The 19,061-nt window shown below is 49.2% G+C and overlaps 1 protein-coding gene across 1 annotated transcript in view; it reads right to left on the bottom strand.

Annotated features, from left to right (window-relative positions):
• DISC1 (DISC1 scaffold protein) overlaps positions 1–19,061 on the bottom strand; it is a 369,242-nt gene that overhangs the window by 300,531 nt on the left and 49,650 nt on the right. The window contains exon 2 of the mRNA XM_035008463.1: positions 8,122–9,128. Within this exon, the coding sequence (XP_034864354.1) occupies positions 8,122–9,128 (1,007 nt within the window). The remainder of the gene's footprint in view (positions 1–8,121; positions 9,129–19,061) is intronic.

Genomic DNA, 19,061 nt, shown 5'->3' with positions numbered 1-19,061 from the left:
AAAAAAAATGCATAATAAAAAGGAATGCAAACTTTCTGACCTGACCAAATGGTCTCCGTTCTCAAAATCACATTAAAATTATGAAGATAAACACACTAAGATTGGAAAAGAAGCCAAGAGAAGAAGAGCATGAGCTTAAATGGGGCAGGTTGTCCTGCCAGCCGGGTGAGATTGACAAGAAGGACCTCACCATACCCTTCTAGAAAAGGGCATCACCCTATTTAACCCACATATAGACATAATGATCCCATTGTTTATCAGAGAGTTACCAATACTCATTTTTAATTATTTTTCCTCTCGACAGGAGGCCCAAAATATTCTGCAGATAGATTCTTGGCCTATCAGTGAATGGATGTGGGCTTGCTCCCCAAAACACACCTTCCTCCCATCCTTTGCCTGGCTTACACCTCCATGTCCTGCAACACCCAGCTCAGGTGTCACCCCCTCCAGTCTGTGTTAAATGTCCTTCCTCTATACTGCCATTGTGACCTGTGCTTCTCCTATTCATATGACCCATTTAACAAATATTTACTGAGTGTCTCCTCGGTGCCAGGCACCGTTTGAGGTATTGAGGATACAGCACAAAATTCTTAGCCGTCTCTCAATGCACACTCTTGAGTAGGAAGACAAAAATTGACATAATAAGTATGTTTTATGGAGCCTTAGAAAGTGATTGGGGTTAAGAAAGAAGAAAAACCATAGAACCCAGTAAGGGGTATCAGGAATGCCGTTAGAGGGTGCGGCTGAGGATTTAAGTAAGATCTCACTGACATTTGAGCAAAGATTTGAAAGTGGTAAGAGGGGGAACCCTGGGGCTCCTGGAGAAAACATTTCAACAAGGGCAGAGTCAGCACAAAGGCTCTGGGAAGAGGTGTTGCTGGTGTTGACAAGTAAAGCGGCAGGCCACTAGGTCTGGGGTGGATTGATTAAAGGGGGACTGTAGATGATGAGATCAGAGAGGTGATAAGGAATGCATCATGAAGACACACGAAGATGACTAAAAAAAGTGCTGATGTCACTCTGAGGGTGATGGGGGCAGTCAAAGGTTTTGAGCACAAGAGTCCATGATCTGATTGGGGTCTGACTGCTGTGGGTAAGGGCAGAAGTCAGATAGTGGGGGGGAGGGGGGCATGGAGATCGCCCAGGACGGAGGGGACGGTAGCCTGAATGATCACGGGCACAGTGAAGATGGTAGGAAGGGGATCTGATCCTGGGCACATTCTGAAAACATTGTTGAAGACAGGACCGACAGGATTTGCTCATAGGTCACATGGGGGGTAAGAAAGGGTTTGAGCTGCTGGAAGAATGGAATTGCAAGAAATTATCATAGTACTTGGGACACCCTGTTACTGCTATTGTTCTGTTTCATTTTGTCTGTGCGCTCCATTCACACTTGAGCATCTTGAGGGCAAGAACTATATTCTGTTCATTCTATTCTATTCAGAAAATGGCAGGGCTCACCCTTACTCGGCTCTCCACTGCTCTGGGCACACAGAAGGATGACACGTCTCTCCCAACCTTGCTGTGGGTCATGGGGCGTGGGTGCAAGTGTTAGAGGTCACTTCTGCACTGAGTATTTAGTTGCTCTTGTAGGATCCCTTAAGGTTTTCTTCCTTGTCCCCTTGACTGAGGGACCATATGTTCAGGTGGTGTAGGCAGGGTTCCTGAGTGACCCTGTGGAGCAGATCCCCCAACCGCCTCTGTGGAACTTGAAGCATTCAGCAAGAAACACAACTTTGTCCTACGAAGGTTCTGATATCTTGTCACTGTCTATTACCTCTTCTAATGCAATCTCTATAGCCAGGCACAAGGAGCCCATAAATACTTTCTGAATGAATGAATGTTTACATTAACCCCTTTATCCTTGAGTTGCTCCATATTTCAAGTGCAAACTGCACCAGTAACCTAGTTGTACATAGTAGGGATAGAAGATCTGTATGGGTGGTTCAGCTGCCATATAAAGCATACTATTACCATCACCACACCCAAGACTTGGTATTATTAAACAGTTACTAGAGCCGAAGCAGAAGAACTACAAGAAAGAAGGTCATAGAACTTCATGCAGAGCCAACATCCACCTCACCTTCTCCCCCCTATCCAGTGATCCCTGTAGGTCACTGAATTGACCTAGGAGATGTTTGAATGTCCATCTTTGCTGGAAGCAGAGCCACTGATGGTCACGTCTTATCTAGTGACACAACCGTGTGAGGCAGGCAATTTCCCTCCTTCTCCTGCAGCTTCCATGAGCTGAGGCAGGGCTAACTTGCAAGGTTCTCCCCGCTTCCCTCCTCTGTGCACCCAGTTAGCATTTCCTTCCATCATGATTGTCTCAGCCCCATGCAATCCCTGGCAATGTCCCTGGATGGCTATTTCTTTTTTTTTTTTTTTTTTTGTAGATACCACTATTTTTTTTATTCTTATGTTAATCCCCATAGATTACATCATTAGTTTTAGATGAAGTGTTCCATGATTCATTGTTTGTGCGTAACACCCAGTGCTCCATGCAGAATGTGCCCTCCTCAATACCCATTACCAGGCTAACCCATCCTCCCACCCCCCTCCTCTCTAGAACCCTCAGTTTGTTTTTCAGAGTCCATCGTCTCCCATGGTTCGTCTACCCCTCCGATTTCCCCCGCTTCATTCTTCCCCTCCTGTTACCTTCTTCTTCTTCTTCTTTTTTTTTTTTCCTTAACATATATTGCATTATTTGTTTCAGAGGTACAGATCTGAGATTTAACAGTCTTGCACAATTCACAGCGCTTACCAGAGTACATACCCTCCCCAGTGTCTATCACCCAGTCACCCCATCCCTCCCACCCCACCCCCCACTTCAGCAACCCTCAGTTTGTTTCCTGCGATTAAGAATTCCTCATATCAGTGAGGTCATATGATACATGCCTTTCTCTGTTTGACTTATTTCGCTCAACATAATACCCTCCAGTTCCATCCACGTCGTTGCAAATGGCAAGATCTCATTCCTTTTGATGGCTGCATAATATTCCTGGATGGCTATTTCTAAACAGCATAACATACCCATTCCGTCGATTCTCATTCATGGTAGTTGTGTTCTATAAAGTCCTCGGAAATGCTCAGTTAGCAAACACTAAGCCATTGCTTCCAGGAGAAACAAGCGTTCGGCTTCTGAGAGCCTCCTATCACAACGTTTTTGCCAACTGATCAATACGTAACCTTGTTTTATGTGTGCTTCAGTTGAAAGATGCCTTATTTAATATATATTGCTGGCTCGTTAACAGAACTCACGGCCACCAGCACTACAGTTCATGCCTGCACCGAGCTTATTGGTCACGTTTCCACCATAAGGCACATGGCAACCTTCTCACACTTGGGAGCACAAGGCAGCATGGCGGCCCTATGCTGGCGGGCCATTTGAAAGTGAAATCCCCAACAAAAAGCACTAAGTAGACCACAAAAAGGACACTTGTTTACAGGATGGCAGCTGCAATGAGAAGGGAGCATTGCCTTGTTCAATCTCAGCTGGGAAAGTGCACATTAGGCAACCCAACCTTTTAGCCACTCTGTACACATCCACAAATGACCGGGAAAGAGCTGTGAGCATTGACTCTGGAGTTCCCAATAAACTGTAGAAAGTAAGCAAACAAATACTGAGGATCGGCTATATTTTAAAAGGACCGAAAACTCAAATTCCTGAGATCCATTTTTTTACTTAAAGAGAAGGGAGAAGGGGTTAAGGAATTGGAATGTAATATCTAAAAGGCCCCAGAACACTAGAATCCCAGTCTTTCAAAGGACATCTCCCCAATCCTGAGTGCCTCTCTAGGAGCCCGAATGAGCAATCTCAAGCCTCTGCACAAATGTGATAGAAAAAGAAGCAAAAGGCCCCCCCTCACGCCAGACACCTCCAGCTGTCAGGAGCCTCTTCTTCCTATTGAAACAAAATCTGCCTTCCTATAAATCTTATGCCCCAAACAGAGTTCTTTCCATCACTCCTACCACACCAAAGAAAGCTAATTCCTCTCCCACACAACAGACATTCAAATCATTGAAAACAGCATCATGTTTTCTGCTTTTTCAGGTGTTAGTTTACCATAAACAAAGGTACTTTGTTTAACTACAGATTGTGTCCAGATCCTATCACTTGAGACAGGATATGAGTTTAATTTGAATTATGGGGAGAAGGGTGAATTTGGTGTTTTTGACCCAAATTCTCTTATTCTGAGCTATTTCTCTAATGATAATAATGACCAATATTCTGGGCACTTGCTCGGTGCCGGACCCTGTCTGAAGCTCCCAGCAAGTGTGAGGACATTTCATCCTCATGAGAATCTAATGAGGTGGGTACCGAGGTTTATCTCCACCTTCTAACAAAAGCATCTTGAGGCACAGAACGATTAAACAAATTACCTAAGGCTCCACAGCCAGGAGAGGAAAATGCCAGGCTAGCATCCAGGCAGGCCCATGAACCTGACACACTGCAGGGCACCGTGGGATCACAGGCACACACACACACACCACCAGGTGCCCACGGGCAGCAGGGCTGTCCTCCAGAATCCCCAGGGTGAAGCGGCAGCCACCTCGTCCTTCTTCCACAAGGAACACCTCTCTCGTGGGCTCTGACCAATAAATTCTTTTAAAAAGCTGCATCTGGGTAATAAAGGTTAAAGGAAGAGATGTATCTAGGGTTGGTTGCATTTTTTTTAAACTAAAAATCCTGAAACCCAAAAGGTAAGTCAGGGTGGCTTTCCACAGCCAGAGCCCCAGGAATGCTGACCTTCAGGCCCTGAAATGACCCAGTGGCTCGGGGAGCTGGCAAGGTGAGCCCGAGGCATGGCTGGGCCCCAAGAGCCGCAACTGCTCAGGGGTTCGCAGACTCCAGTTTATTACAAACAAGATTCTCGGGAGGATGTGAGTTACCTGCAGGTAGGAGGAGATAGAAGAAAGGAAACCCAGCGAGCAGAATCGTGTGGACTGCAGAAGGATCACTGCCAAGGTAGTTCCTGTTTGTTTGGCTATTTGGGAGGGAGAGCCACTGGTCATTGGAATGGCATTCTACTTTTGCTTCACCTGAGTCAAAACTTGAATTTTTTGAGATGGAGAAATACAGATATGTTGTCGAGAGTTTTTTAAGAGATCTTGGAAATGAAAGGTTGAATACAGATATTTACAGCTGGAAAAGTGTGATGACACAAAGCTCCACTTAGTGCCTGGGACCTTGTGATTCATAATAAGAAATATGTATTTGGTCTTTGTTTATTTCTGACACAGAGCTCCTAAAACCCTAGAAATTTCCTGTGAAGAGAGCAAGAAAGGTGTCTTTTGTTATGTTAATAAGGTGACTTTTGGAAGACACCTAAGGATGAGGGCTGGTTGCCAGGGGAACCAACCACATGATTGGGGGGGGGGACTTACAGCCCCATCCCCCCCCCCGCCCCCAACATCCAGGGAGGATAGAGGGGCTTGGTGTTGAATCAATCCCAAATGGCCAATGATTTAATCAGTCACACCTATGTAGCAAAGCCTCCATAAAAACCTGAAGGACAGAGTTGGGAGAGATTCCAGGTTGGTACACATGTGGACATTCAGGGAGAGTGGTGTGCCTGGAGAGGGCCTAGAAGCTCCACGCCCTTCCCCCTACACCTTGCCCCATGTATCTCTTCCACTGGCTGTTCCTGAGTTATATCCTTTTATAATAAATGTATAATCTAGTAAGTAAAACGTTTCTCTGAGTTCAGCGAGCCACTCTAACAAATTAATCGAACCCAAGGAGAGGGCTGCTGTTGGAACCTCCGATCTATAGCCAGTGGGTCAGAAGCACAGATGATGGTCTGGACCTGCAACTGGCCTCCAGAGAAGAGGCAGGCAGTCTTGTGGGACTGAGCCCCTCCACTGTGGGAGCTGATACTATCTCTGGATAGATGGGGTCAGAACTGCGTTGAGCTATGGGACACCCAGCTAGTGCTGGAGAATTGCTGGTGTGGACAAATACCTCTCCAAGGTTGGAATTGATGACGAGAACCCCTTTATACTTTCCATATCTGTCTCTCAGACTCTTCTTATGCCCTAGCGAGTCAATCCAAGAAAGCCATCAACTAGGGATCTGTGGTCCCTCTTAACGAGATTAATCATTTTACTAAAAACAAAAATGAATCAAGCAACAGCGGAGGGCCAGGACGGATGCAAGGCATCAGGCATCCAAAACTGTCTAAGAGACGTGACCTGTGGTATATAGAGCTCATGGTCAAGTGCAGAACTTGGACCTGCAAACAAATGCTTATTAAATGTGATGAGTGCTACCATGGGGCATGTCCAGTGTGCTGTGGGAGCAACATGGAAGGAGGGATTCATTTGGTCCAGAAGGGGCAGGAAATGTCTCACAAGGAAGTGGCTTCAGACCCACACCAAAGGGATTATATGAGCTTGGCAGGTGGAAAAGTGTAGAAAGGTCATTCCAGGCAGAGGGAGAACTACAGGCAAGGGCTGAGGCACAGCTTTCCCTGGTGCCTTCAGAACAGGAAGCAGCACCAGATGGCTGAGCCAGCAGGAGTAAGGCACTGGGGCAGGCTGGTGCTGGTTGGGAAAGGTCTCAATTATCAGGATAAGGAACTTGGATACCATCCCGAGAAGAGCAATGAGCCACCGAAGGTTTCGAGCCAAGGAATAACACTATCCCACCGGTACTTCGGAAGATAACTCTGCTGGCCATCCGGAGGATGAACTGGAGAGGAGAGATACTAGAGGAAGGTAAATATGTCAAGAATCTCTTACAAAACCCAGGTTAAAAATAACAAGAGTTTGAACCAGGACAGAGGCCATGGCTGTGAGAGGCAGGTTAGCTGTAGGACTACGAGGGCTGACCAGATTGGGGAGTGAGGATGAGGGAGGTGTTGACGATGCTGGATGGATGCTATTCATTAACATCAACAAAAATGTATCAAGACCAGAGCCTTTTAGAACAGGTTTGGTGGGGAAGACAATGACGTCAGCTTTGAACACACCTAACTCGAGGGTTCTGTGCATCACCTGGGAACAGAGACCTGCACGCATATCCGGCCTGACTTCAGGATCTCCTTGTGATACAAATCACATGGCTGGGCTGAGGTCCCTGAGGGCTGGAACAGGGCAAACAGGGCCAGGGCCAGGAACATCAGGCCACATGTAAAGAACTGAAAGTAAATGAGTGCAATTGCTGGGAATGAACACGATCTTCACATTTTCAGGAACTTCTACCAAATGCCTGATGAGTGGGTGTTCTACTTCCTTGTGTACATGTACATGTACGCACACATACAAATACACACATGCACACACTTACACACATGCGCACACATCACATGCACATACAACACAGAAGGAAAACACAGCCTTTCAGTAGGATGAGCCACACACAGCGCAATGGGTCAGTCACAAAGCATCTCTGCCTGGGTTTCTCGGGGAACTTTTCGGGGGTAGCACAACACTGCCTACTCACAGTTGTACCCATCTCTCACATAACCGGGTGGACAGCACCCTCATGATGCCAGGGCTTACGTGAATACAACCCGTCCTAGCTTGCAAAAGCCCTCAGCTTCTCACTGCAGCTGGAGAACAAGACCGTGCAGCTGGAGAACAAGACCGTCTTTAAATAAGGGAACTGAGAGCCTGAGGGATGTAATGCCCAGGAATGAAGCCTCCTGGCTGTGTCAGGCAGTTCCCACTGAGCAGGATGAAATGCAAGGGGCACAGTAAATGCAGATGAAGCCAGCCTCACCCCCATGATGGGGCATCACCGACTTCAGACCCCTCAACCATACAGCAGCCAGCTCCCCTGCCCCTGCCCCCAAGTTCCTGTTTCAGAGCAGAGCTGGGCAGAGCTAACCACATATCTCTTAGGCCGGGAAGTGCAGAGGAGCCTGCGGCCCACCAGAGAGCAAATCTGAGCAACTATGACAGAGAAAACGGGAACGAGGACAGATTTGTGTTCGAACTGAAAGACAAGAAACAGAAGGACAGCGGCATCCTTTTTGCAGCCGGTTACAAAACGAGCTGCTGCAGCTTCCAAGGGGACACCGGCGGTCAACCCCAGAACTCCTCGGTTCCTGCCCTCTGCCTGGAGCGGATCTGAGCTTGGGACAGTCACAGCCCCACGGGCTGGGAGACACCGACCTCCAGCCACCTCTGGTCACTCAGCAGGCAGTCCAGCAGCATGGGCTCGCACCTCCTGAGCAGGGTCCCCCAGCGCTGAGCGGCCCCCAAGCTGCTGCCCGCAGGCCAGGAGGGGCCCGGGGAGCAGAAGGAGGCGGTGTCCGCGTCCGGTAAGGAAAGCGGCTCCCTCTCCGACCCGCGGCTGCCCCCTGCGGCCTGTGCAGAGTCTGCCAGGCGCTGAGCAGTCTTCAGACTCAAGTGGGGAGAGAGAAGTCGAGGGTGTTCGTGCGGCCTGTCCAGGCTGGCAGCCGTGGCTTCCGTCTCCTCGGGGCTCTGACAAGGGGCCTCGGCCTCTCTGGAGGGCGGGCAGCCCTCCGCCTCTCCACGCTCCCCAGCAGAGCCAAGCGAGAGCTGTATGAAGCTAAAGCTTGAGGTAAAGGCGTCCTGAGAGCCGGCAGGGGCTGAGGGGACCCTGGGGCCACTTCCGAGGCTGCAGCTGTTGCCAATCACCTCCTCTGGGGCCAGATGGCCTTTTGTCCAGGTACCCTTCGCTCTTCCACCCCTGGCAGCACCCCAGCCAAGGCCAGGGGCCTCGGAACTGTCCACGGACGGGAGCTCGTCCTGCCCCCCAGCGTCCCCAGGGCCACACAACCTGGCCGGCCTGGCAGGTAGTGTGGTGGCAGCTCTGAGCTGAATCCCAAAGAGCCCTGGGGGTCCTCTTACAGGGGTCAGAGCCAGGCCGAGGCAGCCCACGGGGGTCGGAGCCGAGGCTGCTGTACTCCTAGGAACAGGGCTCCCAACCGAGGGGCCTCGCTGCTGGCTTCCAGGATCACGGCCACACCATCCAGCCCTGGACTCGGACTGGTGGCACTCCTCACTGCATGCCCCTCCCTGGGCCCGTAACGGAGTGGCCGCCGCTGGGCAGAGGAACCCAATCCGGGGCCCGGCTGCGCCTCTCATGTAGCCCGGCCTCCGTGCCAGGCGCCTCCTCCGAAAGGTCGCTGCAGGTGGTAAGCAATCCTGGCCGCCTGCGAGGAAAAGAGAAACAGTCGCATAAACATGCAATTCTCACCGGCTCGCGGGAACTGCACTGGGAGAGCATCTGGGGCTTAGAGGGCACCGCTCTATGCGTGTGTCAGACAGATGCCGGCTCAGTGGTCACAGGGCTGGCCCGGCCGGGGATTCTGATGACCCTCTCCAACGCGGCCGTGAGGTATGCTGACACGTCAGCAGGCCCACTGGAGACGCAACCTCAGCGGCTCCTTCTGAACCCTCCGGCATCTTGCCTGTTGGGCTCTAGGGCCCATTGGCACTTTTCTCCCAGACTGGGCCTGGAAAGCGAGCGACCGGAAGGCAAACGCCAGCACCCTCCTCCAAACGAGATCCAATCACTCGCTCTAGCTATGTACTGAACAATACGTGAGTTTTCATTATTGGAGCTGTCCCTGTCCCTGCACGCAACTGGACCCTGGAGAGCCGGCTGGGGCACAGTTTATGCCCATCAGTTCATCTCACACCTTGGCCCACAGGAGGCCCTGCCTGATGTGCCCTATGAACCGGGGCCGTGTCCTCCGCCCAGCTGTGCAAGAAGAACAGAAACAACAAAAAGTGCTGAGAGCGCTCAGGCAGGATCGTACAGCGGCCGAGAGCAGAGACTCTGGCACCGCATTGCCTGGTTCAAGCCCCGGCTGTGCCATGGCTGGCTGTGACCTTCCACACGTTACTTAACCTCTCTGTGCCTCGGTGTGCTCAGCAGTAAAATGGAGACGTTACCAGTACCTCTCGCACAGGGTGGCTCTGCACATATAACCAAATGAGTCATTAGGCGGAGACAGCCTAGAACAGTGCCTGGCACACATAATAAGTGTGCTGAGGTGTTACTATTTCTCCATTGCATAGCACGTTGTTACTCAGAATATGTGCATAATCTGCATTCATTTCACGTGCTCCCTGCCAAAATCATGTGAATCAACCAGGCCAGGAATTGTAACTTTCCTTCTACAGTGAAGGAAACGGAGGCTCAGAGAAACTGACACTCCAGAAACCCCTGCAAGTGACTGAGTGACCAGCATCACAGTCCCCTGACTCTCCTGGCCTACACGGCCCTCTCGCTGCGACGCTCTGCCACACCATGAACCAGATGAGATGCAAAGCAAACAAGGAAGACCAGGCAGCACGGAACATGGCTATAGGTATACTACAGCCTCTGGTGAGGAGTGGAACAAACTTCGTGCCAGGCGCACACGTCCTGCTCTGCCCCCAGAACATGGACAGGCCCAGGACCTTTGTCATGGTAAGCGGAAAGCGCTGGGCATTCAGGCTCCCCCTGTGTTATGATCACGGCACACACCAGTCTTTGGAACAGGTATCAATGGTAATGCCTGGGGAAATGAGCACAACAACCCACAACAACCCACGGGCCACCCGTTCCCTGAATTTGAGCATCTAAGGACAAAAGAGACCAAGACAGGTTCACCCAGTGACCTTCTCTTGCCAACTGGGTGTGCCAACTGCCCGGTGCCAGGGAAGGGCTAATACCACGTACATAGAATTCTGGAATTCTGGAAGCTGGTAGTGGAGGGAGGAGCAAAAGTAAGGGCTATCAGGGGGTGGGAGAGGAAGTCAGGGTAAAGGAAGGGAGGGAGGTATATAACATAGAACCCTAGGGGCTTAATACCATTATTCCATTTCATAAATAATAAAATTAAAGCCCAGAAGGTTTTAATTTGCCCAGAACTTAGATCGTAACTTGCCAAAGCCTGTTTTGCTCATTATAGGACAATAAACCAGCACAATGCCCTCCTATGCCCCTAAGTGGCTTGATAAATGATGAATGAATGGATGCATGGACGGACGAGGGAGGGATGGATGAACCAAGGCCTATCTGATTCCAAAACACATGCTCTTCCTATATCCTTTGCCTCCAAGTATATCACTTAGGATGATAATTTAAAATGGCAGGAACTCAGAAGAAAGATTGATTTTTATTTTTCCTTAATGACACAGGCCATGCAAAGTCGGAATTGGTAGAAAAGGACATGATAAAAATGTACAGAGGGGCACCTGGGTGGCTCAGTCAGTTAAGCATCTACCTTCAGCTCAGGTCATGATCCCAGGGTCCTGGGATCAAGTCCTACATGGGGCTCCCTGCCGTGCAGGGAGCCTGCTTCTCCCTCTGCCTCTGCCTCTCTCTCTTTCTCTCTGTGTCTCTCATGAATAAATGAGAGAAAAAAATCTTTTTAAAAAAATTTTTAAATGTACAGAAGGAATTAATTAACTCATTAGTTAATAGTCCAAATTGGACCACCCATTCAGATGGTTACTATCAAAACAAAAACAAAAACAACTGTGATTGTGCAGTGATTAAGGACGGCACTTGTGATAAGCACTAGGTGATGTATGGAAGTGTTGAATCACTACATTGTACATCTGAAACTGATATTACACTGTATGTGAACTAACTGGAATTTAAATAAAAACTTCAAAAAAAATTAAGACATTGAAAAAAAAATTTTTTAAACAGAAAATAACAAGTGTTGATTAGAATGTAGAAAAATTGGAATGACTGCGCGCTGTGTAAAATGTTTTCAGAGTAGCTGAAAAGAGTACAGTAGTTCCTCAAAAAGTTAAAAATAGAATTACTACATGGTCCAGCAATTCCACTTCTCATTATATACCCAGAAGTATTGAAAGCAGAAAAGTATCTGAGATATTTGTACATCCATGCCCACAGCAACATGATTCACTATAGTCAATGGTAAAAGCAAGCCAAGTGTCCATCGATGAGTGAATGGATAAACAAAATGTGGTAACATACAATGCAATATTATCGGCCCTAAAAAGGAAATTCTGACACGCTACAATGTGGATGAACCCTGAGGACATCATGCTAAATGAAATAAGCCAGTCACAAAAGGACAAATATTGTATTTATATACATATATACATTTATATAAGGTATCTAGAGGAGTCAAATTCATAGAACCAGAAAGTAGAATAGTGATGGCCAGGGGCTGGGGGAAGGAGGAATGGGGAGTGAGTGTTTAATGGGGACAGAGTTTCAGTTTGGGAAGATGAAAAAGTTCTGGAAACAGATGGGGGTAATAGTTGCACAACAATATGAATATACTTAACGCCACTAAATTGTACACTTAAAAATTGTTAAGAGGGTAAATTTTATGTTATGTGTACTTATCCCAATTAAAGTTTTTAAAAATCTTTAAATAGGTCAAATTGGGTCACCATGCTATGTGGTCCGAAGGACCCCCCCCATCCTTTCCCTCAGGGGTTTCACTATCTGAGGATGTCCCTGTATGTCAGGGTCCTGACCACAAAGAGAACCCACGTTCCTACTGGGGTGCTGGTAAGATGTCACTGGGCCATAGTTCTGCATGAGCAACAAGTCAAGAAGACCAGACATGAGAAAAATGTTCACCAAATGTGGGGATGAGAGAGAAGGGTCAGGTGTGTGGATGGCCCAGCTCTTGCACCCACCAGACCCTTCATACCTCCCATCCCCTGGCGTGGGCCTTCCCGGAAGGCAGCCCAAGAGGCAGACACAATCACACACTATTAATCCTAACCCTCAGGAGAGGGCAGAACTGACAGCCGGATCTGGACAGCACTTCTGGAATGAGCTAGAAGGATTAGAAGAAACCATATTGGGCAGACGGCAGCTCAGAACCTCTAGAAAGACCCCCAGTTCCCTATACCCAAAGTCCCCTTTTTCAATTTTTTTTTCAATTTTTATTTTTTGAGGCAACTTACAATATTCCCTCTGACCAGAAATCAATTATCACTATCTATCCTGCCTGAAATCCTACCTCTTAGATTGGTCCAAACCCAAGCCCTGCCATCATGCCCTGCAGTTAAGGAAGGGTTATGACGCATTCAGACCTCCAAAGGCAAGATTCCTTCTGACACCTACCTTCAGGGTTGAGCGGGCAGGAAGTACATCACCACAGGGTTCGAAGTGCACACTGGCTTTGAGAGTTGGCCAGGGAAACCAGCTGTGCCTTCTGTTCTTTGTAAAACTCAGAGATGGTTTCGTTCTGCCCATCTGGCCCTGGAAAGGCTGAGGAGGAAGGGGTGCACACAGTCTTCTCCATCCCCCACAGCCTCCCGCTCTGAACAGACTCTAGGGAGAGGAGCGCAGACCTGGCCTGGGTTATGTAGGATCCCCGCCTCCACCGCCATCCAGCCCAGTGAGCTCTGGGATGGCAGGGAAGTGAAAGACAAGAGCTTAGGATAGACCCAGATGTCAAAAGACCTCTATATACGGTCCAGATAAGGTGCCCAGAAACATGCACTCCTCTAAACTACAGGGAAAACTGGGGGAAATCTCTGTTAACCAGCCAGATCAGCAAACTTCCTGTCTGCCTGCCTCTAACACTCTCCTTCCTCCAGACAAATCCTTCCCGTCCTCCAGCTTCCAACGCCCTTCCCCAAGCTACCTTCCCCATCAGCAGTTCACAAGGCTTCAACAACGGTCCACACCACTCCTGACCCCCTACTTACTACCACCCAACACTGCTAGCTATTTTCTTTGGTGTATGTAAATTGTTCCCCACTTACGCTATATATAAGCTTCCTGACACCCTCATAATCCCCGCAAAATCCTAGTATACAGAGAAGGCATTCCAATACACATCGGCCACATAATATTTATTTTCAGGTAGGAAATCTAAAACATGTAAGTTAAGGAAACACGATACATATGAATTTACTTGGAAGACCTTAAAACCAAGACCCAAAGTTTAAATCTACATGAAATGCCCATGTAGGCTGGGGCAAGTCACCTGGCCACCCTGTTCCTCAATGATGCAATGACTCATGTGGGGAAAGCACGTCTGTCTCCCTCAGGACCACTGCTGAGAACACATAGAATAGTCAGGAAAAAACAAGCACATAAGACTTTGCAAAGCACGACTTGGATATAAATGTATGGTGGAAGCATAAATGAATGTATTCTTTTCATGGAAGGAATTTTAATCCTATTTGTCATGCTTGGGGCATAAGTCTTTTCTAAAACATTCAGGTTAACCAAAGATCCTGAGTCGTAAAGAAACCACACATCCCTGTGGATTAACTTGTTTTCAAAGAATCAGAATCCAATCATATACATACTAAGCACAAACACTCTACTGAGCACGAGTTCATCTTTCTTTGATAGTTCAGAGAGCACTTGAGGATTCAGAAGTGGCTTCAGGTCGTTGTAATAAGCATCTAGCAAGCAAGGCAAGTGCTAGGTCGGAATAAATCAACATTTATTGTATTTCCATTGTAATTGCGCAATCCATTTTAATAAAACAACTCCTTATTGAACACTAGCTGCTGTGTGGGATGCAGACACGAGCAAGTCACCATCTCTACCCCCAACTGCCCGTGATCTAGGAGGGGATATGACCCATGCACACAAGAACTGTCACAGGATGGAATGTGCTACTTTAATCACAGAGGAAAGACAACTCGATTTGAAATTAAACGAATGGGGTAATCTAGCTGGCTCCATTGGTTTACCTCACAGTTCTTTGCCCTTCGGCAAAGCACAGACTCCACGAGCTCCAGAACACTCCCGAATTTCTGTCACCCCAAAGAAGCACCTCTTGGGATCGAAGGGAAGAAGGGTGATAAGGCAGGCCTGTTCTGTGGGACCCAGGACGACTCTAACAAGCAGGCCTGCCCTGTAGTCTGAGGCCTCCTTCCTCCCATCTCGCTAGCTGCTGCCCTGCCTTCTCCTGTTCCCCTCCTTTATCCTGCACGGGTATCCCCTTCAATCAACCTCTTGCCTGTCTCACTCTGTGTCTGCCCCTCAGAGAATCCAAACCCTGTCCTAGAGAGGGTACAGCAAGCAAGCACAGGTGGCCTGCCCGCCTGGGGATTGCCATCGTTGGGGGAGCAGAGAGAGGAGTCAAGCATGCGCACAGGTTAAGTCCTGCCAGGGTGCTGAAGGACAGGTTCGTGGTGCCGAGCCACATAGGGCAGGGCACCTGGCTTTGTCCGGCGGGCTCTTGCCGTGACGTTTGGCTGAGCTTGACAGCCATGCGAGAGTTAGAGAGGTCCCGGGGGAGGCTGCAAGAAAGAGCCTTAGAGGAAGAAACGAGGCCAGCCGGAGTGGCTTGGAGGACACTAGAGGTGGGCTGGGCCCGGATGGAGCCAGATGCCGCAGGATGTATTGGCCACATCAAGCCAGGATCTTTGCCCTGAGTGGGACGGACGAGGCCTTTGAAGGACATGAAGCAGAGGACGGGCATGAGCAGATTTGCATGTTTTAAGAGCTCACTATGTGGAGAACAGACCACACGGGAGTGAGAGAGGACGCCAGGAGAACAGTTAGAAGGCACCGAACAGTCAAAAATAAGCAAAGTGAGCCTGCAGCACATCCAGTCATCCTGGTACTTCTCAGCGGTGAGGTCACAGGGTCAGGAGGAGGTCCCACTGCTCCTGAGCCGTCTATGTCCGTCCTCTGCTGCACACATCGTACTGGCTCCAGGTCTCCTATGTGATGAAGTGCAAGCAGCAGGTCCTCTGTGGCACTCTGCACAACCCCCCACCCTCCACCACCCTTCCCCAGGCGGTACCTGGGGCCAAATGAGTGATCTTCTCAATGAGTCTCTCGGCAAAGCAATCACCACAGGCTTGCTGACATGTCGTCTTCACAAACTGACACTCTCCATCCCTTTGAAAGGCAGACTGTTTTCCTAGACATGGTTATTCACCGGCTGCTCTTGGTGAGCAGAGCCACTTCACCCTGATCTCGCATTTCCATAATCTTCAAAGCCCCACGAACCGCGGGTGTAGACGCCCACAGGTCTGCAGAGCATGGCCCTCTCGGCCAACCACTGGGAGTCCCGTGAAAGCAAAGCTCTGTCTGGTTTTCTATCAGCCTCCTGGTCCCCCAAATGCAAGAGCTTTGACATCACTTCTTATGACAGCCTCCCAGTCGGAAGGGATGAGTCCCACACCGAATTGTGGCTTCACTGGCTCAGTGTCGGCCCTGAGTCAGTGAAACTGAAAAGACTGTTCTGCCTGGAACACAGGAGATATAGATGGGCTAAAAGTATGAAGAAAAGCAAAAAAATGATCAACAGCGTCAACTGGTTGGGGGAGGAGACATGACTGGTGAAGGATGTCAAGGGTACCGACCCATCACTTAAGTGGGTGGCAGCTACATGGGCGTTGATAGTCTCTGCGACCTGTGTATCATACGGTTTTTAGAACTGGGAGACAGTCTGTAATGAGTTCGCAGAGCCCCAGTCGTGCCCTCAAGGGCACAGCTGCATGGGGAAGGGAGATGTGTCAACACACACATGCAGACCAGACTGGCAGTGGCTCCTGCATAGGAGGAGCTGACCCTGAAGCTGAACCCAAAGGTGGAGGCTGCAGAGGCCACAAAGGAGGTGAGGCCTGTCGGTGGAGGAAGAGCAAGGATGCAGGAATGGAGGTGACAGCTAGAAGAGGTTCAAATGTCCGGGGCCCAGGCAGGCAGGGTGCCTGTGGGTTATGCAGCCAACAGTGGGCGTGAGAAGGCCCAGGCGGCTGGTGGGGGGCACTGGGGCAGGGACAGGGCCGAGGCAGGGCCCTGCACTGGAGAGAAGACAGCTGGAAACACGGCTGGCGCACGGAGATCCTCAAGAGTCCAGGACGCCCCCTGCGGAGGAACTCTAGAAGAGGAGGGGGGTGGGGGAAAGAGTGACCCAAAATGACCCAGGTAATCACATATGCTTCCCGGAGGTGTCGGCTGTGGGGTATCGGCTTCAAGACGTGCAGCTCGATGCGTCCAGCGCCATTTGTGGGGTGCAGACACTTGTCACCTGCTGTCCTCAGCGTTTGCGCTCCAGCGGAAACACTGAGTGGTTCCCAAACATGGCTGCCTGGCAATCACCGGTGGGGGGGCGGGGGGGTGTCTCTTTTCACAACGATGCACTCACAATGCTGGGAAGTAGGACTCAGTGCCCCCAAGGTGATTCCAGGGGGAAGCCAGGGTTGGGAACCTCTGCTCTAGGGAAGAGTCCTATTTAACATCCTACTGCGCTCAGAATCCAAACACATCATACACAACGTTCACAACACTGCAGAGGTTGTTGCTTTGCAGAATCTTCTCTTTCCCCCACACTTTTGTTTCTTGAAATGTGGCTTTTCGCTGCAAATCTCTGTGCGAGACGGAGTGTGGCCTGTATTTACAATATGTCCCCATATATCTGTTCTAAATCTTCTAGCCCGCATAAGGTTTCCGCTTTCGGTGAGACAATGGGAGACCTGGGCCCCACAGCAGGACCTCCCACGGGGGGGGGGGGGGGGGGCCAGGAGACAGGCAGCTGCCGGGCACTGTCTCACTTCCCTAACATGCACGGACAGGGACGGGGGCCAAACAGCGGGCCAACCTTCAGCACACTTCGGAGTTTAAGGGTCAAAACCCACACGTGCAGCACAGATCCTGGACTGGATCCTACAACAAAGAAAGGATATTGGTGGAAAAACTGGTGAAATCCAAGTAAGATCTATGGTTTAGTTCATTGTGCCAATGTTCATTTCTGAGTTGTAATAACTGTACCATGATTATAGAAGCTGTTTGCGTTAGGGGAAGCGGTGGGGGGGGTGCACAGGGAGGAGGAACTCTGTTGTATCTTTGCAACTTTTCTATGAATCTGGAAGTATTCCAAAATAAAAGCTTATTTACAAAACTGGTACACGGGGGTGCCTGGGTGGCTCAGTCAGTTAAACATCTGACTCTTGGTTTCAGCTCAGGTCATGATCTCAGCATGGTGGGATCGAGCAGAGTCTGCTTGGGATTTTTTTCTCCTTCTCCCTCTGCCCCTCCCCCTGCTCTCTTATTCGCTCACTCTCTCTCAATTAAAAAAAAAAAATCCTTAAAAAAAAAAAACCACATACACGTGTGCACAATTTATGGACCTGTACTTTGAAATTAGAAAAGGGTATGGACTCTGGAGACAGAGTACCTGAATTTAAAATTCAGCTCTGCCACTTCCTAGTGAATGCTCTTGAGTTACCTGCCTCTCTGCTTGTCTAGCGACTCTAGTTCACAGAATTGCTGGAAAGACAGATAAGATTATGAATTTCACTGCCCTATACCATGCCTGGCACAGAATAACCATTCAAAAACTATTTTATTTTCAATTCAGGAATAAAGACAAGAATATTATCCTGAAGCAAAGACACCTGGACACGGGCACCCGGGGGCAGAGTTCAAGTCAAAGCTTAACCAAAGCAGCCTCGGGGCTGACTCTAAGCCTTTTCCTGTACTAATAAGACTCCTGGAGGCCAGTAGTGTCTATTCTCTCTCTGTCTCTCTCTCTCTCTCTGACTCTCTCTCTTTCTGACTCTCTTAGACTCTCTCTCTGACTCTGTCTCTGACTCTGAGTCTCTCTCTGTCCCTCTCTCTCTGTCTCTAACTCTTTGTCTCTTTCTCTCTGTCTCTAACTCTCTCTGTGTCTCTCTCTAACTCTCTCTGTGTATCTCTCTTTTTCTTTTCTTTTTTTTTTTTTTAAAGATTTTATTTATTTATTTGAGAGAGAATGAGATAGAGAATGAGAGCACAAGGGGGGGAGCGGGAGAGGGAGAAGCAGACTCCGGGCTGAGCAGGGAGCCCGATGCGGGACTCCATCCCGGGACTCCAGGATCATGACCTGAGCCGAAGGCAGTCGCTTAACCAACTGAGCCACCCAGGCACCCGTCTCTCTCTTTTTCTGACTCTCTCTGTCTCTAACTCTCTCTCTCTCTCTCTCTCTCTCACACACACACACACCCCATCCAGCAACAGTGTCACGGAGACAACCTATACTCTCTTGCCGACCAATCTCTTCCCACCTCTCTAATCCAGTTTTCTGTGTTCTGTTTTCTTTCTTTTCTACGCCTGGATCTGCAACCTCCCACTGAAAGCAGGTCGTTGAGGAATTTAGCAGCAAGAGATTCACAGACCACGTGAAAGTGTTTGCTCTGAA

The sequence above is a fragment of the Mirounga leonina genome, unplaced genomic scaffold (genome assembly GCF_011800145.1).
Source record: "Mirounga leonina isolate KUSES-001 unplaced genomic scaffold, KU_Mleo_1.0 Mir_152, whole genome shotgun sequence".
Classification (NCBI taxonomy): Eukaryota; Metazoa; Chordata; class Mammalia; order Carnivora; family Phocidae; genus Mirounga; species Mirounga leonina.
Note: the sequence above shows the minus strand (reverse complement) of the source record. Positions and strands in the feature narration are given on the sequence as shown.